General features: G+C 46.2%; 1 protein-coding gene across 4 annotated transcripts in view; it reads left to right on the top strand.

Moving 5' to 3' along the window:
- The window catches only part of LOC106585046 (histone-lysine N-methyltransferase NSD3), a 32,497-nt gene that overhangs the window by 3,739 nt on the left and 6,178 nt on the right, over positions 1-22,580 (top strand). Inside the window, exons 3-22 of one of the 4 annotated variants that reach the window (XM_014170797.3) lie at positions 96-255; positions 365-519; positions 834-1,457; positions 1,571-1,715; positions 1,825-1,925; positions 2,068-2,113; positions 2,248-2,378; positions 2,499-2,624; positions 3,983-4,109; positions 5,116-5,319; positions 5,452-5,631; positions 8,240-8,386; positions 10,315-10,471; positions 10,893-11,095; positions 11,275-11,387; positions 11,851-11,997; positions 12,103-12,225; positions 15,743-15,859; positions 17,524-17,665; positions 17,778-17,884. In XM_014170797.3, the coding sequence (XP_014026272.1) occupies positions 96-255; positions 365-519; positions 834-1,457; positions 1,571-1,715; positions 1,825-1,925; positions 2,068-2,113; positions 2,248-2,378; positions 2,499-2,624; positions 3,983-4,109; positions 5,116-5,319; positions 5,452-5,631; positions 8,240-8,386; positions 10,315-10,471; positions 10,893-11,095; positions 11,275-11,387; positions 11,851-11,997; positions 12,103-12,225; positions 15,743-15,859; positions 17,524-17,665; positions 17,778-17,884 (3,255 nt within the window). Of the gene's footprint in view, positions 1-95; positions 256-364; positions 520-833; positions 1,458-1,567; positions 1,716-1,824; positions 1,926-2,067; positions 2,114-2,247; positions 2,379-2,498; positions 2,625-3,982; positions 4,110-5,115; positions 5,320-5,451; positions 5,632-8,239; positions 8,387-10,314; positions 10,472-10,892; positions 11,096-11,274; positions 11,388-11,850; positions 11,998-12,102; positions 12,226-15,742; positions 15,860-17,523; positions 17,666-17,777; positions 17,885-22,580 lie in introns of all 4 variants that reach the window. The other 3 variants (XM_014170799.3, XM_014170796.3, XM_014170800.3) reach the window with 3 other exon arrangements.

The raw sequence follows: 22,580 nt of genomic DNA, 5'->3' as shown, positions 1-22,580 counted from the left end.
CTGATTCTTTTAGATCTACAGAAAGTGTCTTGGGGGTAGGGCATGACTCCTGTCACTAACCGAGTGTGTTTTTTTCCCCCCCCCCTGTACTGTAGGTTCAGAAGCAGTACCCTACAGTGATAACCGGTACAGGCTGCTGTAAGGACCATGAGGTGGGGGACCTGGTGTGGGCCAAGGTGGGCACCTACCCCTGGTGGCCCTGCATGGTCTCCTGTGACCCCCAGATGAATGTCCACACACGCATCAACACCCGGGGTAAAAAAATCATTAGACTCATGTCTTCTTCCAGGTGTCCAGAACCTGTAAACATAACTGTTTAAAAGCCTCTAACTGCTGTCTGTATGTGTTCTTCCTGGCCCTCCAGGTCACAGGGAGTACCATGTGCAGTTCTTTGGCAGCGTGGCGGAGCGGGCCTGGGTCCATGAGAAGAGGGTGGTCATGTACCAGGGAGAGCACCAGTTTGATGAGCTGCAAGCTGAGACCCTACGCAAGACCACCAACACCGCAGAGAGACACAAGGTAGAGACACTGCCTTGCCTGACAGTATACCCTCCTCACACTCTTAACACCAGTTTAAAGGGCGAAGGGCTGGCCTGTTTCAAAGCTCGCACCATGACTTTTCTCCAAACATGAGATTTATGTAGTAGTGTACATATGTACCGGTATATGGATTGTAGGTGATGTAATGGGTATGTATGGGATTAAGCTGGTGTAGTGATTATGTTTTGCTGTTTTCGGCTATATCGAAGAAAGGGCCTACTAAACTTAGTTGAGTGCGCTGACTTGATAAGAGTGTCTTCAAAATGTAAATAAAATGTGTGCGTTTGTGTCAGCTGATGAAGCCCTTCCCCCAGAGAGAGCGTGCTCAGTGGGAGGTGGGCGTCGGCCATGCGGAGGACGCCTTCCTGATGACTCAGCAGGAACGCATCGACAACTACACCTTCATCTACGTCGACCCCGACCCCAATGCTCCCCCCCCCGTCAAGAAGACCCCCACCAGGGCGGCCGGTCGCACCCAACGCTCTTCTATCGCAACAAGTAAGAAAGAAGAAGTAGCAGTGACATCACCGGACCGGGCAGAGCCAGCCAGAAGACAGCCTCGTAGGCAGTGTAGTGTTCCTAATGCAGACGATCCAGCCGACCCCCAGACCTCAGAGAAAGACCAGAGCCGGGACCCTGGCCAGCCCAGCCCCCCAGCCCGGGAGGCCCTGTCTAAGGCAGGGGGAACCCAGGAGTCCCCTGCACCTGTACGGGCCTGGAAGACAGCCGCTGCCAGGAAGCTGCTGCCTCTCTCCATTACCATGAAGAAACTAAATGTGGAGATCACCAAGTGTGACCAAGTGTGGCCTCTTCTGCAGAGGAAAGCCCTGCCCTCACCACGGCGAGAGAGGGAGAGAGAGGTGGAGAGGGAGGAGGGAGAAGGCCGACAGGCTGACCTGGGATACTGCTCACCAGAGGTGGGTGCTATCTATTGGTCTAGACGCCCTAGTTCACAATGGTGGTGAATGTTGTTGTTGCTCTAAACTGAATTGAAACATTATTTCTAAGTGGAGTTTTTTTTCTCCAGCAGGGCTGTGGAGTTAAACCAGAACACAGTCCAGACGAGGAGGAGAAGAGGGATGAGGGAGAGGAGAAAGAGGACAGGGATGAGAGAAGTGACCAGGAAGCAGCACAGCACACCTCCTGTCCTGGGTCTCAGCACAGCACCCCGCCAGGTATGTACATGTGCATGCACGTTTTCTGGGTCTTCTGGTGAATATTCTGTTGGTGGGAATGTGTTCCCCACAGAGCAGAGGTGTTTAACCTGGTGTCTCCTTCCGGTAGGTTCTCAGGAGCGTAAGCAGCAGCGCAGGTCAGTGAGGAGCAGATCAGAGTCAGAGAAAGGCTGTGAGCCCGTCCCTAAAAAGAAGACCAAAAAAGAACAGGTACCAACCTGCTATTACCACTTACTGTTCCCCTCTGTAATGTTTACCAAACTGGTGGCTCTGTCGATCGCTTCTCTAGAGGATCACAATACAACGGAGCGATTTGAAACATCCTTCTCTCGCTTCCTCTCTCTCCCTGCAGGGTGAGATGGCTCCTGAGACCACTCTGAGAACAGGCTCACAGAAAGGTAGTGACTCCAGCTCTGTCCTATGACTCACTCTTTCCCATCCTACTCTAAGCATGATTGCTTTGTTTAACGTGTTGGGTCATAAAAAGGGAAGCAGTGTGGAGGTGCGTGTTAACCTGTGGTGTGGTGTGTAGGAGCCAGTGAGATCTCGGATGCCTGTAAGCCTCTGAAGAAACGCAGCAGAGCCTCCACAGACGTAGAGATGGCCTCCTCTCAGTACAGAGACACATCCGACTCTGACTCTAGAGGCCTGAACGACCCGCAGGTAAACACGAACACACCTCAGACCCTGACTTTAGAAGGCTAAATGACCGCAAGGTACACGTGCACACACACACACACACACACACACAAAGCCCACCCACTCATGCTCTCTCCTGTGTAGAGTCTGTTTGGGAAGAGTTTGGACAGTCCAGCGGCTGCAGATGCGGACGAGTCAGACAGCCAGTCAGTGGACTCCAGTCTTTCCAGACAAGGAAGCAGCACAGCCAAGATGGACACCGTCTGCCAGGTACACCACTGCACGCCTCCTCTCCCATCCCCTCATCCTTTCTCCTCTTCTGTCTTTTCACCTCATTTTCTCTCTTCTCTGCTCTCTGTGATCATTTTAGAAGAAAGCCAAAGAAATATACACTGAACTAAAATTGAAATGCAACATGCAACAATTTCAAAGATTTTTCTGAGTTACAGTTCATATAAGAAAATCAGTCAATTGAAATAAATAAATGAGGCCCTAATGTAATCTATGGATTTCACATGACTGGGAATACAGATATGCATCTGTTGGTCATAGATACCTTTAAAAATAAAAAGGTGGTGAAGTGGATCAGAGAACCGGTCAGTATCTGGTGTGACCACCATTTGCTTCATGCAGCGCAACTCATCTAGTTCTGATGGAGTTGATCAGGCTGTTGATTGTGGAATGTTGTCCCACTTCTCTTCAATGGCTGTGCGAAGTTTCTGGATATTGGCGGGAACTGGAACGCGCTGTCAATCCAGAGCATCCCAAACATGCTCATTGGGTAATGTCTGGTGAGTGTGCAGGCCAGAAGAAGAACTGGGACATTTTCAGCTTCCTGGAATTGTGCACAGATCCTTGCGACATGGGGCCACGCATTATCATACTGAAACATGGTGATGACGGCGGATGAATGGCACGACAATGGGCCTCATGATCTCATTAAGGTATCTCTGCATTCAAATTGCCATCAATAAGATGCAGTTGTGTGTGTTGTCTGTAGCTTGTGCCTGCCCATACCTTAACCCCACCGCCACCATGGGGCACTCTGTTCACAACGTTGACATCAGCAAACCACTCACCCACACAACTTCTGTCATCTGCCCGATACAGTTCAAACCGGGATTCATCTGTAAAGAGCACATTTCTCCAGCATGCCAGTGGCCATCGAAGGTGAGAATCTGCCCACTGAAATCGGTTACGACACCAAACTGCAGTCAGGTCAAGACCCTGTTGAGGATGACAAGCATGCAGATGAGCTTCCCTGAGACGGTTTCTGACAGTTTGTGCAGAAATTCTTCAGTTGTGCAAACCCACAGTTTCATCAGCTGTCTGGGTGGCTGGTCTCAGACGATCCCACAGGTGAAGAAGCCGGATGTGGAGGTCCTGGACTGGCATGGTTACATGTAGTCTGCGGTTTTGAGGCCGGTTGGACGTACTTCCAAATTCTCTGAAACAAAGTCGGAGGCGGCTTATGGTAGAGAAATTAACATGATGAATTCTCCAACACTTTACATGTTGCGTTCATATTTTTGTTCAGGGTATGTTATAATCCACTCTTCCTCTGTATAGAACTGTAAGGTGTATGTATGGAGAGGGTTGCGTGTTTTTATATCTTCCTCTATGTGTAGATCTGTGAGGTGTATGGAGAGGGTCTGGTGTCGTGTGAGGGAGACTGCTGTCGGCTGTTCCATCTGGAGTGCCTGGGTCTCGCCTCCGTACCTGAGGGCAAGTTTACCTGTCTGGAATGTAGAAACGGTGAGACATGGCATGATGTCGCAACACATACACGATGCACTCACATCCTAATCATTACTAGACCTACACTACCATTAGACGAGTTCTCTTTGAATGCTCCTTTCATCTTTACAGTATCATGTTGGCTGAAATGGTTGAAAGGATTATTTAAGTCATTCCAGGGCACGTCCTTCTACTTTGTGAGTTCTGATGAAGCTATGGGTGTGAACAGAGAAGACGGCTTAAGCCCTGATTATGTAAATTACCCTACAGACAAATCTTTCTGTATGATTTCAACCCGGCAGACATGAGCGATTTCTCTGATGGAGGAATGAAGAGTAGACTGGCATTTGCCTTTTTCTCACCCCTCTGTACACACACACTTTCTCTCTCTCTCCCCTCTCTCTCTCTGTCTGCCCCCTCCCGCTTTCTCGCTCTGCCCCCTCCCGCTTTCTCGCTCTGCCCCCACCCGCTTTCTCGCTCTGCCCCCACCCGCTTTCTCGCTCTGCCCCCACCCGCTTTCTCGCTCTGCCCCCTACCGCTTTCCGCTCGCCCCCTCCGCTCCGCCGCCCCTACCGCTTTCTCGCTCTGCCCCCTCCCGCTTTCTCGCTCTGCCCCCTCCCCTCCCGCTTTCTCGCTCTGCCCCCACCCGCTTTCTCGCTCTGCCCCCCACCCGCTTTCTCGCTCTGCCCCCACCCGCTTTCTCGCTCTGCCCCCTCCCGCTTTCTCGCTCTGCCCCCTACCGCTTTCTCGCTCTGCCCCCTCCCACTTTCTCGCTCTGCCCCCTCCCCTCCCGCTTTCTCGCTCTGCCCCCCTCCCGCTTTCTCGCTCTGCCCACCCTCCCGCTTTCTCGCTCTGCCCCCTACCGCTTTCTCGCTCTGCCCCCTCCCACTTTCTCGCTCTGCCCCCTCCCCTCCCCGCTTTCCCCTCGCTCTGCCCCCCTCCCGCTTTCTCGCTCTGCCCCCTCCCGCTTTCTCACTCTGCCCCCTCCCGCTCTCTCTCTCTGCTCTCTCTCTGCTCTCTCTAGGCTCTCACTTGTGTTTCAGCTGTAAGGCAGGGGGAGGGGAGGTGTTGTGCTGCTCAGTGGTTGGCTGCGGGCGGTATTACCATGACGACTGCGTGCGTAAACTCCCTGGCACCGTGGGGGGTGGTACGGGCGGGGGGTTCCGCTGCCCCCAGCATACCTGCGCCACCTGCTGTCTGGAGAGAGACCTGCACCAAGCCACCCAAGGTAGGGAGTCAGAACACTGGTCCAAATGAAAGAGAGGAACGGAAGCCACTTCAGGCTTTTGACATGATCCCTCACATAATGCAGGTGTTAGTCTCTCTTTGTCTAACACTCGTCTCTCCTTCCCATCGCCAGGACGTATGATGCGTTGTCTGCGCTGCCCTGTTGCGTACCACACAGGGGACAGCTGCGTGGCAGCGGGTAGCATGGTCCTCACCCACCACATCATGATCTGCAGCAGCCATGGCATTGCCAAGAGGAACGGCCTCCTCTCCTCACCCGTCAATGTGAACTGGTGCTTCCTCTGTGCCCGAGGTAAGCTCTATCTCCCACCTTAGACCTCCTGTAGGGACCCACCCTGACTCACTCACCCTTACTGTGTCCCAAATAGCACCCTATTCCCTATATAGTGCACTACTTTTGACCAGGGCCCCTGAGCCACTGTCTCCCGAAGGGAAGCTTCCGGCTTCAACCCCGTGGCTTGACAATGTTTGACTGGAGGACAGAAGGAGAAGCAGTAGAGAGGGATGTGGCTTTGTCCTGCCCATGAGACTTCTGGACACAGTGTTTGAGTGAATAGAGCCCTAGCTCCAACTCCTTCTGTTTCTCTCAGGTGTAAGGGTTAGCCAGAACCCCCCCCCCCTCTCGCTCTCTGAATCTGATCCCCTCTAATCCAGTCTTCTCCTATCAATCAAACTTTGTTTATCCCCCTAGTGGTAATTGATGTGTGTGGAGGCTTAGCTCAGGAGACTACTGGTGTTGGCTGATCTTTCTCAACTCAGTGCTCCTCAGTAGTCCTCAAAACCGCAGTCTCCTATCCCAGGGAAAGGCGGCTGTTAGCCCTGGGCTAAGTGTAGCGTGAACGTGGCTATGCAGAGAACTGGATGTCTAACTTTGTCTAGTTGTGTGATGGAGATTCATTCTAGCTGCATGATAGTTACGATGCATTCTCCTGTTTGTAAATGTATTTGTGACATTTGACCATTACTGTTGTCTCTTGTACCTGATGTGGCAGTGCCTTTAGAAAGCATTCATACCCCTTGACTTATTCCACATGTTGTGTTACAGCCTGAATTCAAAATGGATTAAATATATTTTTTTCTCAACCCATCGACACACAATACCCCAATATGACAAAGTAAAAACATGTTTTCAGACATGTTTGCAAATGTACTGAAATTAAATACAGAAATATCTAATTTACATAAGTATTCACACCCGTCAGTCAATACATGTTAGAATCACCTTTGACAGCGATTACAGCAGTGAGTCTTTCTGGGTAAGTAGTCTAAGAACGTTTTACACCTGGATTGTACAATATTTTCACTTTTTGTATTTTTTATTCTTCAAGCTTTGTCAAGTTGGTTGTTGATCATTGCTAGACAGCCATTTTCAAGTCTTGCCATCGATTTTCAAGTAGATTTAAGTCAAAACTAACTAGGCCACTCAGGAACATTCAATGTCGTCTTGGTAAGCCACTCCGGTATATATTTGGCCTTGTGTTTTAGGTTATTGTCCTGCTGAAAGGTGAATTTGTCTCCAGTGTCTGTTGGAAAGTAGAGTGAACTAAGTTTTCCTCTCGGATGTTGCCTGTGCTTAGCTTTATTCCATGTATTTTTATCCTAAAAGACTCCTTGCCAATGACAAGCATACCCATATCATGATGCAGCTACCATCACGCTTGAAAATATTGAGTGGTACTCCGTGATGTGATGTGTTGTGTTGGATTTACCCCAAACATAACGCTTTGTAATCTGGACAAGTTTATTTCTTTGCCTATTTTTTTTCTTCTTCAGTTTTATGTAAGTGCCTTTATTGCAAATAGGATGCATGTTTTGGAATATTTGTATTCTTTACAGGCTTCCTTATTTTCCCTCTGTCATTTAGGTTAGTATTGTGGAGTAACTACTAATTTGTTGATCCATCCTCAGTTTTCTCCTTTCACAGCCATTAAACTCTGTAACTGTTTTAAAGTCACCATTGGCCTCATGGTGAAATCCCTGAGCAGTTTCCTTCCTCTCCAGAACCTGAGTTAGGAAGGACAGCTGTCTTTGTAGTGCCTGGGTGTATTGATACACTATCAAAAGTGTAATTAATAACTTCATCATGCTCAAAGGGATATTCAATGTCAGATTTTTTTTATCTACCAATAGGTGCCCTTCTTTGCGAAAGCCCTGGAAAACCTCCCTGGTCTTTGTGGTTGAATCTGTGTTTGAAATTAATTGCTTGACTGAGGATCCTTACAGATAATTGTATGTGTTGGGTACAGAGATCAAGTAGTCATTAAAAAAGTTGTGTTAAACACTATTATTACACACAGAGTGAGTCCATGCAACTTATTATGTGACTTGTTAAGCACATTTTTTACTCCTGGATTTATTTAGGCTTGCCATAACAAAGGTCTTGAATACTTAATGACTTAAGACATTTCAGCTTTTCATTTTGAACAAATTTGTAAACATTTCTGAAAACATTATTCTACTTTGATATTATAGGGTATTATGTCTAAGCCAGTGACACACAATTTCAACTTCATCCATTTTAATTCCAGGCTGTAATACAACAAAATGTGGAAAAAGTCAAGGGGGTTTCTGAGGACACTTTATATGTACTGATCTGTGCTTTTACAGTGCACTCCTCTTACAAGAAATACATCTGTTTTGGATGATTAGACTTTTCTAACTAATTTGATTGCAGAGTACATTGTAAGTGTAGAAATATTTTGGTCTCCATGGTTACTAAAAGCAGTTGATTCTTATAACCGGAGTGTTCTGTTGGACGACTCTTTAGTTTACTTTTACTCCTCTGTTTCTCTCTCGTTTTATGTGTTCTAACAGTGTATGTGTTCTTTTTCTCCTGTGGAATCATGGGTACTGTAGTCTGATTACGGCTCACCCAGTCTCTTCCTGTGTGTCTTGTGTAGGACTGTTAGTGCAGGACCTTACTGACACCATATTAAGTTCATATGCCTATAAGTCCCACTACCTTCTGACTGAGTCAAATCGTGCTGAGTTGAAATTACCTATGATTCCCTCTTCTTCGTCAGCTACCAAAAAGAATATTGGGAAAGGTAACAGAACTGTTTTACTCTCTCTCCCTTTTCCCACTGGTGCGTGTGTATGTGTTTGAATGTGTCTAGACTCCCCACAGTTGATTTGATGTTCCTCCTTATTGCTTTGTTCTGCCTCTAGCGTGTGAACATACAATCTGCTGCCATTAACGCTACAGCAGGGCTTAAAATAAACTTTCAGGGACCCTAACATGCACTGGTTCAGCCGGGAACCACGTTGACAAAGTGTTAACGGCATTAAAAGTGAGCAAAGCTCATCTTTGAAGCTGTGGAATGTGACTCCTCTCCAATACAAACACAAAAGGGGATTTGTATAAGCGAACCTCAGCACACTGCAACATAAAACATCATTTGGTTTTGTCATCAGGGTTATTTTACGCCCTGTCTGTATTGGGGGGGGGGGGGGGGGGGTCTTGTTGCTGCTGGAGGAACACAGCTTCTCTGCTTCAGCACTTTGAGAAAAGCGAAGAGTTACTTTTTCTAACTGCTCACTTCTGTTTTTGAATGAAAATAATTGTCCCTCGCTTCTCTGCTGCTCTCACTGTACCGCGATCAGCCTTTACCGTGATCGGATGTCTGCGGCGGTCCTGTTTTGCTGTGTTAAGGAGTTAATTGTTCCAAGAAATATTGATTCTGCGTTAAAATGCAGTACATTCAAATAGGTTATTGTTCATGACCGGTATAATATTCCTCACAAGATCATCAATTTGATCAATAAATCAAAACTGTCAATGTTTGAGTAAGATGCTGACAATCATCCTTATAGCTGACATGCAATGGGAATTATTACTCATCAATGATGTTATTCATTTGACATTTAAAACACTTCCACAAACACATGTTTAAGTGAGATTCCATGAAGACTGTCTGGGGTATGTATAGTGTTGCAGAGAAGTGGATCGACCCCCTTTACAAGAAGGAGTGCATGTCAGCTTTGTGCCGTTCCTCTTATATTTTGGTAATTTGTTATTTTTTTTGTGACTTATGGTTTATTTGCTGATTTTGTATTATCATCGGTGCTATTGCATGTGTGGTGATTGTACAAGGGGCCTTGTACTCTAAACCTGCCTGTCAGACATTCCATTACACCATTGTTGACCGACTGCGAAGGAAAAAGCAGAGGACAGCAGTGATGTGAAGACTACTCTCTTTTATGAAAATGGTGTCCACAACAGCATAGTTTTCAATAGATAAAGCAAAAGTTATTATGTTGTGGGAGTTACAAGTTATTCCACCTTTGTGAATCCTTTGGAAAAGGGTAACTTCCGGCCCATTTGATGGTCCAGTTCAAAATAAATATCTATCCTTAGACATATCCCATACATATGAAAAGGAGCTTATGAGTGTAAGCAATGTCACAATGGCTCCTCCAACTCTCTGGAAGACAATATTACTTACTTGGCCCAAATCATTTCTATTGTATTGACAAGATGGTCGAGTGACCGCTCTAACAATGGAAAGACATGTCCTCAAAGATGGAAGGCAGTCAGGAGGAGACCATTCTAGCTAATGAGAGGGCAGATACGCGAGTGAACAACAGGCACAGCACCAATAGTCGTTTTATTTCTTTTTTTGCCGAAATGCCACGTTTCCACTTATATCAGTGCATTCCTAGCGACCTAACCATTACGAAACTTGATCAAATAAGCCTCACGTAGCAAATTAGCAATTAGATATTTTGTTGATCAAATTCGACACTCACTGACCTACATACAGTAAACCCTTTCGCTTCGCTTCTTCCTCTCTGCTTGGGCAAAGCATTACTCACAGTGCATAGTGAAGGGGTTGAATGACTGGCATGCCTAAGGATAAGGTTTAGAGTGTGGTGGCCCCTAGTGTCCAGGTGTGGAAGTATGTTCTCTAACCCTGTGCTGCTCTTTTCTCTATATATATATATATACACACACACACACACACACCCAATGCAGGAGAGAAGCTGCTGTGCTGTGCGTTGTGCCCGGCGTCGTTCCACCCAGAGTGTTTGGAGATGGCGATGCCAGAGGGGCCGTGGTCCTGCAAGGAATGCAGATCAGGAAGGAAACCCCACTACAAACAAATCGTCTGGGTCAAACTGGGAAACTACAGGTGAGTTGATGCACACCCAAAAGCTGTTGGAGAGGTGCTGACTAATGGTATAGTAAACGTATGTAAAACAAAAATAATAATGATCATCGCACACTCCAAATATTCTCCATTAATTGAATGGATAAACACCAATGGTGTTTACCCTTTATATTACTGAGAGCATATTTAATGTGAAGCTACAGACGAGGAACAACACAACTCGGGAATATGTGGAAACGACATTATTGTTTGCCGGATGCAGAAACGGGATGAGAGTGGCACGTTACTGTACACTACGAAGGGTTCATGTATTTCAGGAACTTGTTTTAGAATCAGAGGTTTGGCTTTATTGTTAGGAAAACGGCAACACTTATAGCTAGCGGTATCTTATGGACTGATCAGCGCTCTTTCTTTCCTCACGTCGCCTGTCTGTCCCCATCAGGTGGTGGCCAGCGGAGATCTGTAACCCTCGCCTGGTGCCCCCCAACATCCAGACGCTCCGCCACGACATCGGAGCCTTCCCAGTCTTCTTCTTTGGTTCCCATGACTACTACTGGATCAACCAGGGCCGTGTGTTCCCCTACGTGGAGAACGACAAGACCCCTGTCACGGGCCAAATCAACATCAACAAGACCTTCAAGAAAGGTGAGGCCACCGTGGGCTCTATTCTGGGCTCTATTCTGGGCTCTATTCTGGGCTCTATTCTGGGCTCTATTCTGGGCTCTGGGCTCTGTTGGTTCTTGAGGGATATGCTAGTGCCTTAACCCTGAGTATGTGTGAGACAAGCAGAAGGTCATTCCATCCCTTCCGTGTGTGTGTGTCAGCTCTGGAGGAGGCTGCTCGTAGGTTCCAGGAGCTCAAGGCCCAGAGGGAGAGCAGGGAGGCCCTAGAGCAGGAACGCAACTCACGCAAACCACCGCCTTACAAGTTCATCAAGGTAATACATCCAGTCATACTGTATACAGCCCTACCCTGCAAACACATACCTTCCCTACAAATCTTCTGGGACTGTGAAGAGTCACACGCGTGCACACACAGGAAGGGACACACGCATATCCACACACATGATAACATACGCACTATACACACACGTATACATGTATTTTGTGTTGTAGAGTAATGGCCTGAGGGTGCACACTTAATCTGTTGTGAAGTGCATTATAATGTTTTTTAAATTGTATAAACTGCCTTAATTTTGCTGGACCCCAGGAAGAGTAGCTGCTACATTGGCAGCAGCTAATGGGAATCCATAATAAATACAAAGTCTTGCTTTGCCAAGCAAACTGAGAATTGTCTCTTTTAGCTGAATGAGACCTCCTTTAGATCTCATATGTGACCTTGTATGTTGGTCTGAGTCTTGGTGTGTCCTCGCTGACACATTGTTGTCATGTCTCTTTCAGTCCAACAAGCCGGTGGGGAAGGTGCAGGTGCACATAGCCGACCTGTCTGAAATCCCACGATGCAACTGTAAGCCCACGGACGAACACCCCTGCAGCCTGGACTCCCAGTGTCTCAACCGCATGCTGCAGTACGAGTGTCACCCGCAGGTTGGTGTGGGTGGGTGGGTGGGTGTGGGTGTGTGTGTGCGGGTGTGTGCGTGCGCGGGTGCGTGTGCGTGCGGAGGTTAAATCAGCCCTGTTCTCCTGTCCTAGGTGTGTCTGACAGGTGATAGCTGTGAGAACCAATGCTTCTCTAAACGTCTGTACTCCGAAACAGAGGTCATCAAAACAGAGGGTTGTGGCTGGGGCCTCAAGACCAACCAGGCCCTCAGGAAGGTGAGTGAGGGGCGCTGGGGTGGACGTAGTGTGGGGGCCAGCTCTATTTCTATCCTTAGCTCCTAATCTTTAGGTGTTAACTGATATTAGCAATACTGTGAAGGCTCCACCTAGCCAGTCATATTGTTTGTACCTATCCAGACCTTTCATATAGGAACAGGGTGAGGGCTGGAGACCCAAATGTGTTGTGTATAGATCAGAGATTATTGTTAATAACCGCCGCTCAAGAGGACTGTGAGCTCTCGTCCTTCGAGGCTGATGCGAGTAAGACATTCAAGCGTGTTAACCCTCGCAAGGCTGCCAGCCCAGACGGCATCCCAAGCCGTGTCCTCAGAGCATGTGCAGACCAGCTGGCTGGAGTGTTTACGGACATTTTCAATCTCTCCTTATCCCAGTCTGCTGTCCCCACTTGCTTCAAGATATCCGCCATTGTTCCTGTACCTAAGAAAGCGAAGGTAACCGAACTAAATAACCATCGCCCCGTAGCGCTCACTTCTGTCTTCATGAAGTGCTTTGAGAGGCTAGTTAAGGACCATATCACCTCCACCTTTCCTGACACCCTAGACACACGACAATTTGCATACAACAGATCCACGGATGACGCAATCGCCATCGCACTGCACTATCCCATCTGGACAAGAGGAATCCTTATGCAAGAATGCTGTTCATCAACTACAGCTCAGCCTTCGACACCATAGGGCCCTGGGTCTGAAACCCACCCTGTGCAACTGGGTCCTGGACTTCCTGATGGACCGACCCCAGGTGATGAAGGTAGGCAACAACACCTCCTCCATGCTGATCCTTAACACGGTAGCCTTCCTGTACTGCCTGTTCACACATGACTGCGTGACCGCTCACGTTTTCAACTCAATCATCAAGTTTCCAGACGACACAACTGTGGTAGGCCTGATTACCAACAACGACGAGGCGGAGTGGTGCCAGGAAAGTAACCTCTCCCGCAACGTCAACAAAACGAAGTAGCTAATCGTGGACTTCAGGAAACGGCAGCGAGAGCATGCCCCAATCCACATCAACGGGGCCGCAGTGGAGAGGGTGAAAAGCTTCAAGTTCCTCACTGACAACCTGAAACGGTCCAGCCACACAGACAGCGTGGTGAAGGCGGCGCAGCAGCGCCTCGTGAAACTCAGGAGGATGAAGAAATTTGTCTTGGCCCGTGAAACCCACAAACTTCTACAGATGCAGCATTGAGGATGTCCTGTCAGGCTATATCACTGCCTGGTATGGCAATTGCACCATCTGCAACTGCAGGGCTCTCCAGAGGGTACTGTGGTCATTCCAACACATCACCAGGGGCACACTCACCTGCCCTCCAGGACATCTACAGCACCCGGTGTCACAGGAAGGCCAAGAAAATCATCAAGGACCTCAGCCACCCGAGCCACGGCCTGTTCACCCCGCTACCATCTAGAAGGAGGAGACGGTACAGGTGCATCATTTCTGAGACAAAAAGACTGAAAAACAGCTTCTATCTCCAGGCCATCAGACTGTTAAATAGACACCGGTGACCGGCCTCCGCCCAGTACCCTGCCCTGAACTTAGTCACTGTTACTAGCCAGCTACCGCCCAGTACCCTGCCCTGAACTTAGTCACTGTTACTAGCCAGCTACCACCCAGTACCCTGCCCTGAACTTAGTCACTGTTACTAGCCAGCTACCACCCAGTACCCTGCCCTGAACTTAGTCACTGTTACTAGCCAGCTACCACCCAGTACCCTGCCCTGAACTTAGTCACTGTTACTAGCCAGCTTCCGCCCAGTACCCTGCCCTGAACTTAGTCACTGTTACTAGCCAGCTACCGCCCAGTACCCTGCCCTGAACTTAGTCACTGTTACTAGCCAGCTACCACCCGGTACCCTGCCCTGAACTTAGTCACTGTTACTAGCCAGCTACCACCCAGTACCCTGCCCTGAACTTAGTCACTGTTACTAGCCAGCTACCACCCAGTACCCTGCCCTGAACTTAGTCACTGTTACTAGCCAGCTACCACCCAGTACCCTGCCCTGAACTTAGTCACTGTTACTAGCCAGCTACCACCCAGTACCCTGCCCTGAACTTAGTCACTGTTACTAGCCAGCTACCACCCAGTACCCTGCCCTGAACTTAGTCACTGTTACTAGCCAGCTACCACCCGGTACCCTGCCCTGAACTTAGTCACTGTTACTAGCCAGCTACCACCCAGTACCCTGCCCTGAACTTAGTCACTGTTACTAGCCAGCTACCACCCAGTACCCTGCCCTGAACTTAGTCACTGTTACTAGCCAGCTACCACCCAGTACCCTGCCCTGAACTTAGTCACTGTTACTAGCCAGCTACCACCCGGTACCCTGCCCTGAACTTAGTCACTGTTACTAGCCAGCTACCACCCGGTACCCTGCCCTGAACTTAGTCACTGTTACTAGCCAGGCTACCACCCAGTACCCTGCCCTGAACTTAGTCACTGTTACTAGCCAGCTACCACCCAGTACCCTGCCCTGAACTTAGTCACTGTTACTAGCCAGCTACCACCCAGTACCCTGCCCTGAACTTAGTCACTGTTACTAGCCAGCTACCACCCAGTACCCTGCCCTGAACTTAGTCACTGTTACTAGCCAGCTACCACCCAGTACCCTGCCCTGAACTTAGTCACTGTTACTAGCCAGCTACCACCCGGTACCCTGCCCTGAACTTAGTCACTGTTACTAGCCAGCTACCACCCGGTACCCTGCCCTGAACTTAGTCACTGTTACTACTGCCCTGAACTTAGTCACTGTTACTAGCCAGCTACCACCCGGTACTCTACCCTGAACTTAGTCACTGTTACTAGCAGGCTACCACCCAGTACCCTGCCCTGAACTTAGTCACTGTTACTAGCCAGCTACCACCCAGTACCCTGCCCTGAACTTAGTCACTGTTACTAGCCAGCTACCACCCGGTACTCTACCCTGAACTTAGTCACTGTTACTAGCAGGCTACCACCCAGTACCCTGCCCTGAACTTAGTCACTGTTACTAGCCAGCTACCACCCAGTACCCTGCCCTGAACTTAGTCATTGTTACTAGCCAGCTACCACCCGGTACTCTACCCTGTACATTAGAGACTGCTGCCCTATGTACATAGTCATTGAACACTAGTCACTTTAATAATGTTTACATACTGTTTTACCCACTTCATTTGTCTATACTGTATTCTAGTCAAGTCTCATCCTGTATAACTACTACTGTACACACATTTTCTATTCATATACTGTCCATGTCTATACACACCATCATATGTATTTATATTCTGGACTCTGACATTTCTCATTCTGATATTTCTTAATTCCTTTCTTTTTATTTTGGGGATTTGTGTGTATTGTTTTGCATTGTTAGGTATAACTGCTCTGTTAGTGCTAGAAACATAAGCATTTCGCTGCACCGGCGATAACATCTGCAACATATGTGTATTTTTTAAAATATATATACCACAGATATGCTTTGTTGTAAGTAATGTATCTTATGTCGTCTGTCTCTCTTCCGCAGGGAGATTTTGTGACAGAGTACGTGGGAGAGGTGATAGATTCAGAAGAGTGCCAGCAGCGAATCAAACGCGCTCATGAGAACCGTGTGACTGACTTCTACATGCTCACCCTCACCAAGGTAACGACGTACAGGCTGTGTCCCAACAGTCTGGAATGGTCTCCTTTACTTGACCTCTCCACCTCATGACCAGTAATACATACAGTGCATTCTGAATGTATTCAGCCCCCTTTGTTACATTACAGCCTTATTCTAAAATTGATTAAATTAAAACAATTCCTCATCAATCTACACACTACCCCCATAATGACAAAGTGAAAAACTGGTTTTTAGAAATGTTTGCAAATGTATTCCAAATAAAAACAGAAATACCTTTTTTTACCTAAGTATTCAGACCCTTTACTATGAGACTCTAAATTGAGCTCAGGTGGATCCTGTTTCCATTGATCATCCTTGAGATGTTTCTACAAATTGATTGGAGTCCACCTGGGGTAAATTCAATTGATTGGACATGATTTGGAAAGGCACAGACCTGTCTATAAATAGAAGACGTTTGGAACCACCAAGACTCTTTCTAGAGCTAGCAGCCTGGCTAAACTGCGCAATCGATGGAGAAGGGCCTTGGTTGGGGAGGTGACCAAGAACCCGATGGTCACTCTGACAGAGCTCCAGAGTTTCTCTATGGAGATGGGAGAACCTTCCAGAAGGTCAGCCGCCTTCTCTGCAGCACTCCACCAAAAAGGCACCTAAAGGACTCTCTGACCATGAGAAACAAGATTCACTGGTCTGATGAAACCAAGATTGAACTCTTTGGCCTGAATGCCAAGCGTCACGTCTGGAGGAAACCAGGCACAGCTCATCACCTGGCCAATACCATCCCTACGGTGAAGCATGGTGGTGGCAGCATCATGCTGTGGGAATGTTTTTCAGCGGCAGGGACTGGGAGACTAGTCAGGATCGAGGGAAAGATGAGCGGAGCAAAGTACAGAGAGATCCTCCTCCAGAGTGCTCAGGACCTCAGACTGGGGCGAAGGTTCACCTTCCAACAGGACAACGACCCTGAGCACACAGCCAAGACCACGTAGGAGTGGCTTCTGACTTGAACCCGTTCGAACAACTCTGGAGAGACCTGAAAATAGCTGTGCAGCGACGCTCCCCATCCAACCTGACCGAGCTTGAGAGGATCTGCAGAGAAGAATGGGACAAACTCCCCAAATACAGGTATGCCAAGCTTGTAGCATCATACCCAACAAGACTCAAGGCTGTAATCGCTGCCAAAGGTGCTTCAACAAAGTCCTAAGTAAAGGGTCTGAATACTTATTTAAATTATATATATATATATATGACAAAGCAAAAACAGGTTATACATTTTTGCAAATGTATTAAAAAAAAAAATATATATATATATATATTTTTGTATTTTATTTATTTAAAAAAATAATAATTATACATTTGCAAAAATGTATAACCTGTTTTTGCTTTGTCATTATGGGGTATTGTGTGTAGATTGATGAGGCGAAAAAAACGATGTAATCAATTTTAGAATAAGGCTGTAAAGTAACAATGTGGAGAAAGTCAAGGGGTCTGAATACTTTCCGATTGCTTTCCGATCTCTCTCTTTTCAGTAGTGTTCATATATTTGCTGTGTGTGTGTGTGTGTGTGTGTGTGTGTGTGTGTGTGTGTGTGTGTCTCTGTCTGTCTGTCTGTCTGTCTGTCTGTCTGTCTGTCTGTCTGTCTGTCTGTCTGTCTGTCCTGTCTGTCTGTCTGTGTGTGTGTTCCTCAGGACCGGGTGATAGACGCGGGGCCCAAAGGGAACTCCTCTCGCTTCATTAACCACAGTTGCAGCCCCAACTGTGAGACACAGAAATGGACCGTCAATGGAGATGTACGAATAGGGCTCTTCACCCTGTGTGACATAGAGGCTGGTGAGGAGAGCGACACGCACATGTTCTGTAATTTTGGTGATTGATCGATCTCATCTCATCTCTCCCGCAGACACAGAGCTGACATTTAACTATAATCATGTGTGTTCTGCAGGCACTGAGTTGACGTTTAACTACAACCTGGACTTGGTGGGGAATAGAAGGTCGTCGTGTCACTGTGGAGCTGAGAACTGCTCTGGCTTCCTGGGGGTGCGGCCTACGGTACGGGACACACCCACATTCTCTCTCTCCTTATTATGACTGTATCATGTAGGAATCAAGTAACATGTTTCTCTGGTGTCCCACCGTAGAACCCTTCTGTCCATGGTTTGTCTGCAATGTTGTATAGAACTATAGAAGCTGGCTTAAGGCTTGTAACACTTCTCTCTCTATTTTTTATAATACCTCAAGTCCTAAAAAAAATATGCTGCTTAAGAGACTCCATGTGTAAGGCTGCCACTGCGGCGGCTGAGGTGGTTGGGGATTTTTACGGTGGGGGGGGGGTTCTGGGTGGGAACGTCCGATGGGTGAGTTTCCCTGTGGGTCCTGCTTTTTGTTACACATCCATGGGCTTATCAACTGTAAAGCTAACAATTATATCATTAAAATAACTTTCCTGTCTGAAAAACAATGTCAACACTAGCTATTCTATCTTGGAATTTGAAAGGCCTAAATTGTCCTATCAAACGTTCCAGCTGTCTTGATATCCCAGCAATAAACCAAATTTATACAGCAATGCTCCAAAAAACACACAACCATTTGTATAAACTGGCTGCTTTATCATCAGCCCCAAATAAAAGGTGTAATCATAGATAAGAAATTCAACCCCAATCTTTTTATTTTACTAGGTATGTTGACTTAGAACACATTCTCATTTACATCAACAACCTGGGGAATAGTTACAGGGGAGAGGAGGGAGGATGAATGAGCCAATTGTAAGCTGGGGATGATTAGGTGGCCATGATGGTGTGAGGGCCAGATTGGGAATTTAGCCAGGACACCAGGGTTAACACCCCTACTCTTACGATAAGTGCCATGGGGTCTTTAATGACCTCAGAGAGTCAGGACACCCGTTTAATGTCTCATCCGAAAGATGGCACCCTACACAAGGAACTGTCCCCAATCACTGCCCTGGGGCACTGGGATATTGTTTTTAGACCAGAGGAAAGAGTGCCTCCTACTGGCTCTCCAACACCACTTCCAGCAGCATCTGGTCTCCCATCCAGGGACTGACCAGGACCAACCATGCTTAGCTTCAGAAGCAAGCCAGTAGTGGGATGTAGCTGCAGATTGGCCAATTGGGTAAAGGCGAAGACCAAAAAGGCAGAATCACTTTCCTTAAATGTATCCATAATGGAAAGAAAATTGCCTTTATTAATGTGTATGCTACAAATTCATATGATCCTATGTTTTTTGATTCTCTGAACAGTATAGTGTTAGAATTAACTGAATTCCACCTGCTTATTGGGACTGACATGAACGCCATTTTGGACATGCGGGCTAAATCGAATAAGACCAACTACAATCCACACGCAACCAAGGCTCTCCAACATACAGTATACTCTGATTACAACCTCATGTTGGAAGCACATAATCCAAAAGCTAACAAGTACATTTTCTACTCAAACAGGCATAAAACATTCTCCCCAATCGATTTTATATTATCTACACATCTATTTTCCACAATTAATAAAATAGTACTACTGCCAATGACACATTTCTGAATCTCCTAAAAGAGCAACAAGATGACGTTTCATTACTAGAAAATCCTACGTTCTGTGATCAATTTGAAATTGAACAAAATGAATTCTTAATGATCAATAAAGATTCAGTCGATGAACCCCGGATTCTATGTGATGCAACCAAAGGTTTTATTCAAGATAATACAACTGCATTTCCATCTATGTATTGGTAAGACAGAGAGCAGAAATTGCCATCCATGGAGTTAGACTCAACCATTACTTCCATGGTAATTGTCCTAGTCATTTACTGGCCAACAAGCTACACAGTAATGATCAATTAGCTGATACAGCAACAATTGAATCTGAAACCGGGGAATTACTATCAGAACCAAAATTAATCAAAGATTCTCTCACTTCTATAAAGAACTGTACACCTCTGATTTGTTCATCCTAAACATAGGAAGCCACCTCCCCGGGAGCCCAAATCGTTCTCAATGAACTCAAATGAGCATTGGATAGCATGAAAAGGCAAATCACCTGGATGGGAGGGTATTCCCCCTAAGGTGTAATTAAAATGTTGGAATCAATTAGGTCCACTAATGTTCAATGATTAACACAGCCGTTCACAAAGGTTCATTTGGGAGAGATGTGAATACAACGCTAATTTCGCATATTTAATAAACTGATATTAAACTATTTTCCAAAATGTTGTCTTCCCGTCTCGAGACTTACTTACCCAAATTGGTCCACACAGACCAAAGTGGGTTTGTTAAAAAACGTTTATCCTCCGTTGACTATTTACATATCTTATAGCTCAGACACACGGGTAGGATTGTCAAACGTTTGCCTGCCGACAGTTCTTAGCATTTCTGAACAGAGTGTCAACAGTCAATCTCTTCCAAAGACCTTGGAAGTCGTCAGCCACTCAGCCATGTTAAAATAATCAAACCAGAATGTGGCAGTAGCGCTGTTTGGCCTTGCATATCTGTGCGCATTGTTTATAGTCTGATTCCAAGCCATCTGCGTTAATGTTGGTATTTTGTAGAAATCCCGTGTTGATACTAGCCAGATGGCCACAGCTAGATGACTACCTAGCAAGATGATGAAGAAACTATTTAATTCACTCGCAATAATCCCATACTGCAATAATCCCATACTGCCAGTGCCAGCCCCCATAGCCAAATATTTAGCTAACGTTAACATATTCACTAGCTAGCGACACTGAACTAGCTCTGTAGCTAACACAGGCAGCTGTTTCATGGAAGCTAGCTAATCCATTGTGATTTAATTATGTCAATACTAGCTACAGTGGTTAGCTAGCTTGGAGGAAGTATTTAGTGTTGTGTACATTGCATCTGCACTTAGCTAGCTACCATCCCATAACCTACATTGCCCCTTTTGTTTTGAAACTGCAGTAAAACTGCAGTAACTGCAGTCGACTGTGGTATTTTGGACACAGTAATTGCATACTAGCTGCAGTTATACTGCAGTGTACTGCAGTAATTCTGCACTCTGACTGCAATATTTTTCCCGTAAGAGTGCTTATTAAGTGTGACTGGCTCATCTATGGATGTACGGAGAAAATGCCCTTTTTTATTGACATGTTTTTATTTTTTTGTCTCCCCCACATGAGGGATCGTGCTCTCCGATTGGCTCAAAGTCAAGTTGTTGGTCAGTGACGAGCATTGCGATTCTACAAGTAGAATCGGTAGGTTTATTGTAGTGTTGTAGACTGTTCTCAAGTTCCGTCTCGAGACCACATATTACATATTGAGTGTCAGTGTCGGATACATTTGTACTCGGTCTTAACTCGGTCTCGGACAGTGAGGACTTGTCATTTCTTCCCGAGACAAGCGGAGTAAAACAACTATTAATTATCAGCTTCCATTCAGTCAGCGCATAAAAACTCTAAGCCAAGCCAAATATTCTTGAATCATTATTACAGTAGCTTAACAGTCTTCATATCTATTATAGACATGTTTGCGCAGTGGCGAACCTATAGGCCTTCAGTGTGTGACAGGTTTGTGATTCTGCAAGGACTGCAACCGTAATACTAGGGCTGTGGTGGTAACAACATTTCGTCAGCCGGTGGTTGTCAAGCAAATAACTGTCAGTCTCACGATAATTGACCGTTATTTAACATAAACACATTAAGCATCTCCTGGCTTCCACATACAGCCTACAAGCCACTGATGCAGACCTTTGGAACATCTACATTTTTAAAAAGTCTTAATAAATCCATGTAATATAGCCAACAACGCCACAATAAATCCACAATTTATTTTAGACAGATCTAAAGAAGCATGATATGAAGAAAATGTAGTCTATTTCAGGAGAACAGAATAGCATACTCTGAGTTGTCTTTGTTAGGTCCTGATCTGGCTATGCCAAATGGCTGTTGGCTAAAGTAGTTAATTTAGCAGACAAGATTTGTTTAGAATTCTGTGGCATTATTTTATAGTATGAAGAATACAATTGAACAAAGCTGAATAAAATATAAATATTTTCTCCAAAAGATTTGAGGGAGTGCGCACATGCGGCTTTTCTGTGTTGAGCTTTAACAAAGAAATAGGTACTCGTATATGCTTAATTTAGAGTTATTAATGTGACTTTAGTTCTACAAACGTTGGGCTATATGTTTAAATTTTTAATACATTGTAAGACTGCATGATGCGACTCTAATGATGATATGAAAAAAGTTGCTTGAAAGGCATGAGCTCTGCTTTGTTCTTTGCGCAGGCTGTACACACATCATCAGTTTCTCATTCACAATTTGACAAGCACTTGATAATGCCTCGAATTTCACAGAGGCCTCCCCTTTGTGTGGCCGTAATGCATCCTAAAACAATCCATACCTTTTGCGGCCAGTGGCCGTTGTGCCCTTGGCCCAGAGTGCTGCGTGCTCCAAAGCACCTCTCACTCACATGGCTCTCCATCACGTGATTAGGTCTTTCTCACAGGCTACAAGTGAAGACAGACACATCAGGGATGCAACTGCGGGCGTCCTTATCCAATTCTGAGATGCATTTTGAATATATTGGAAGAACTGTCCACATTTACTTTTCGTCAGCCAACAAGATGAGTAGGCCTAACGAACAGCACTAACCTATGTCAATCTACTCATAGTACAAACGTTGACCTATTCTGTGCGAGAAATAAATATACCAAACATAGTCTGGGACAGTTGTGGGATGTGAGATCCCAAATTAATTCAACCACTAGCATAAAAAAATACT

This window comes from Salmo salar, chromosome 24 (genome assembly GCF_965601325.2).
Source record: "Salmo salar chromosome 24, fSalSal1, whole genome shotgun sequence".
Lineage (NCBI taxonomy): Eukaryota > Metazoa > Chordata > Actinopteri > Salmoniformes > Salmonidae > Salmo > Salmo salar.
The sequence above is the reverse complement of the archived record's forward strand: the minus strand, read 5'-3'. Positions and strand labels throughout refer to the sequence as shown.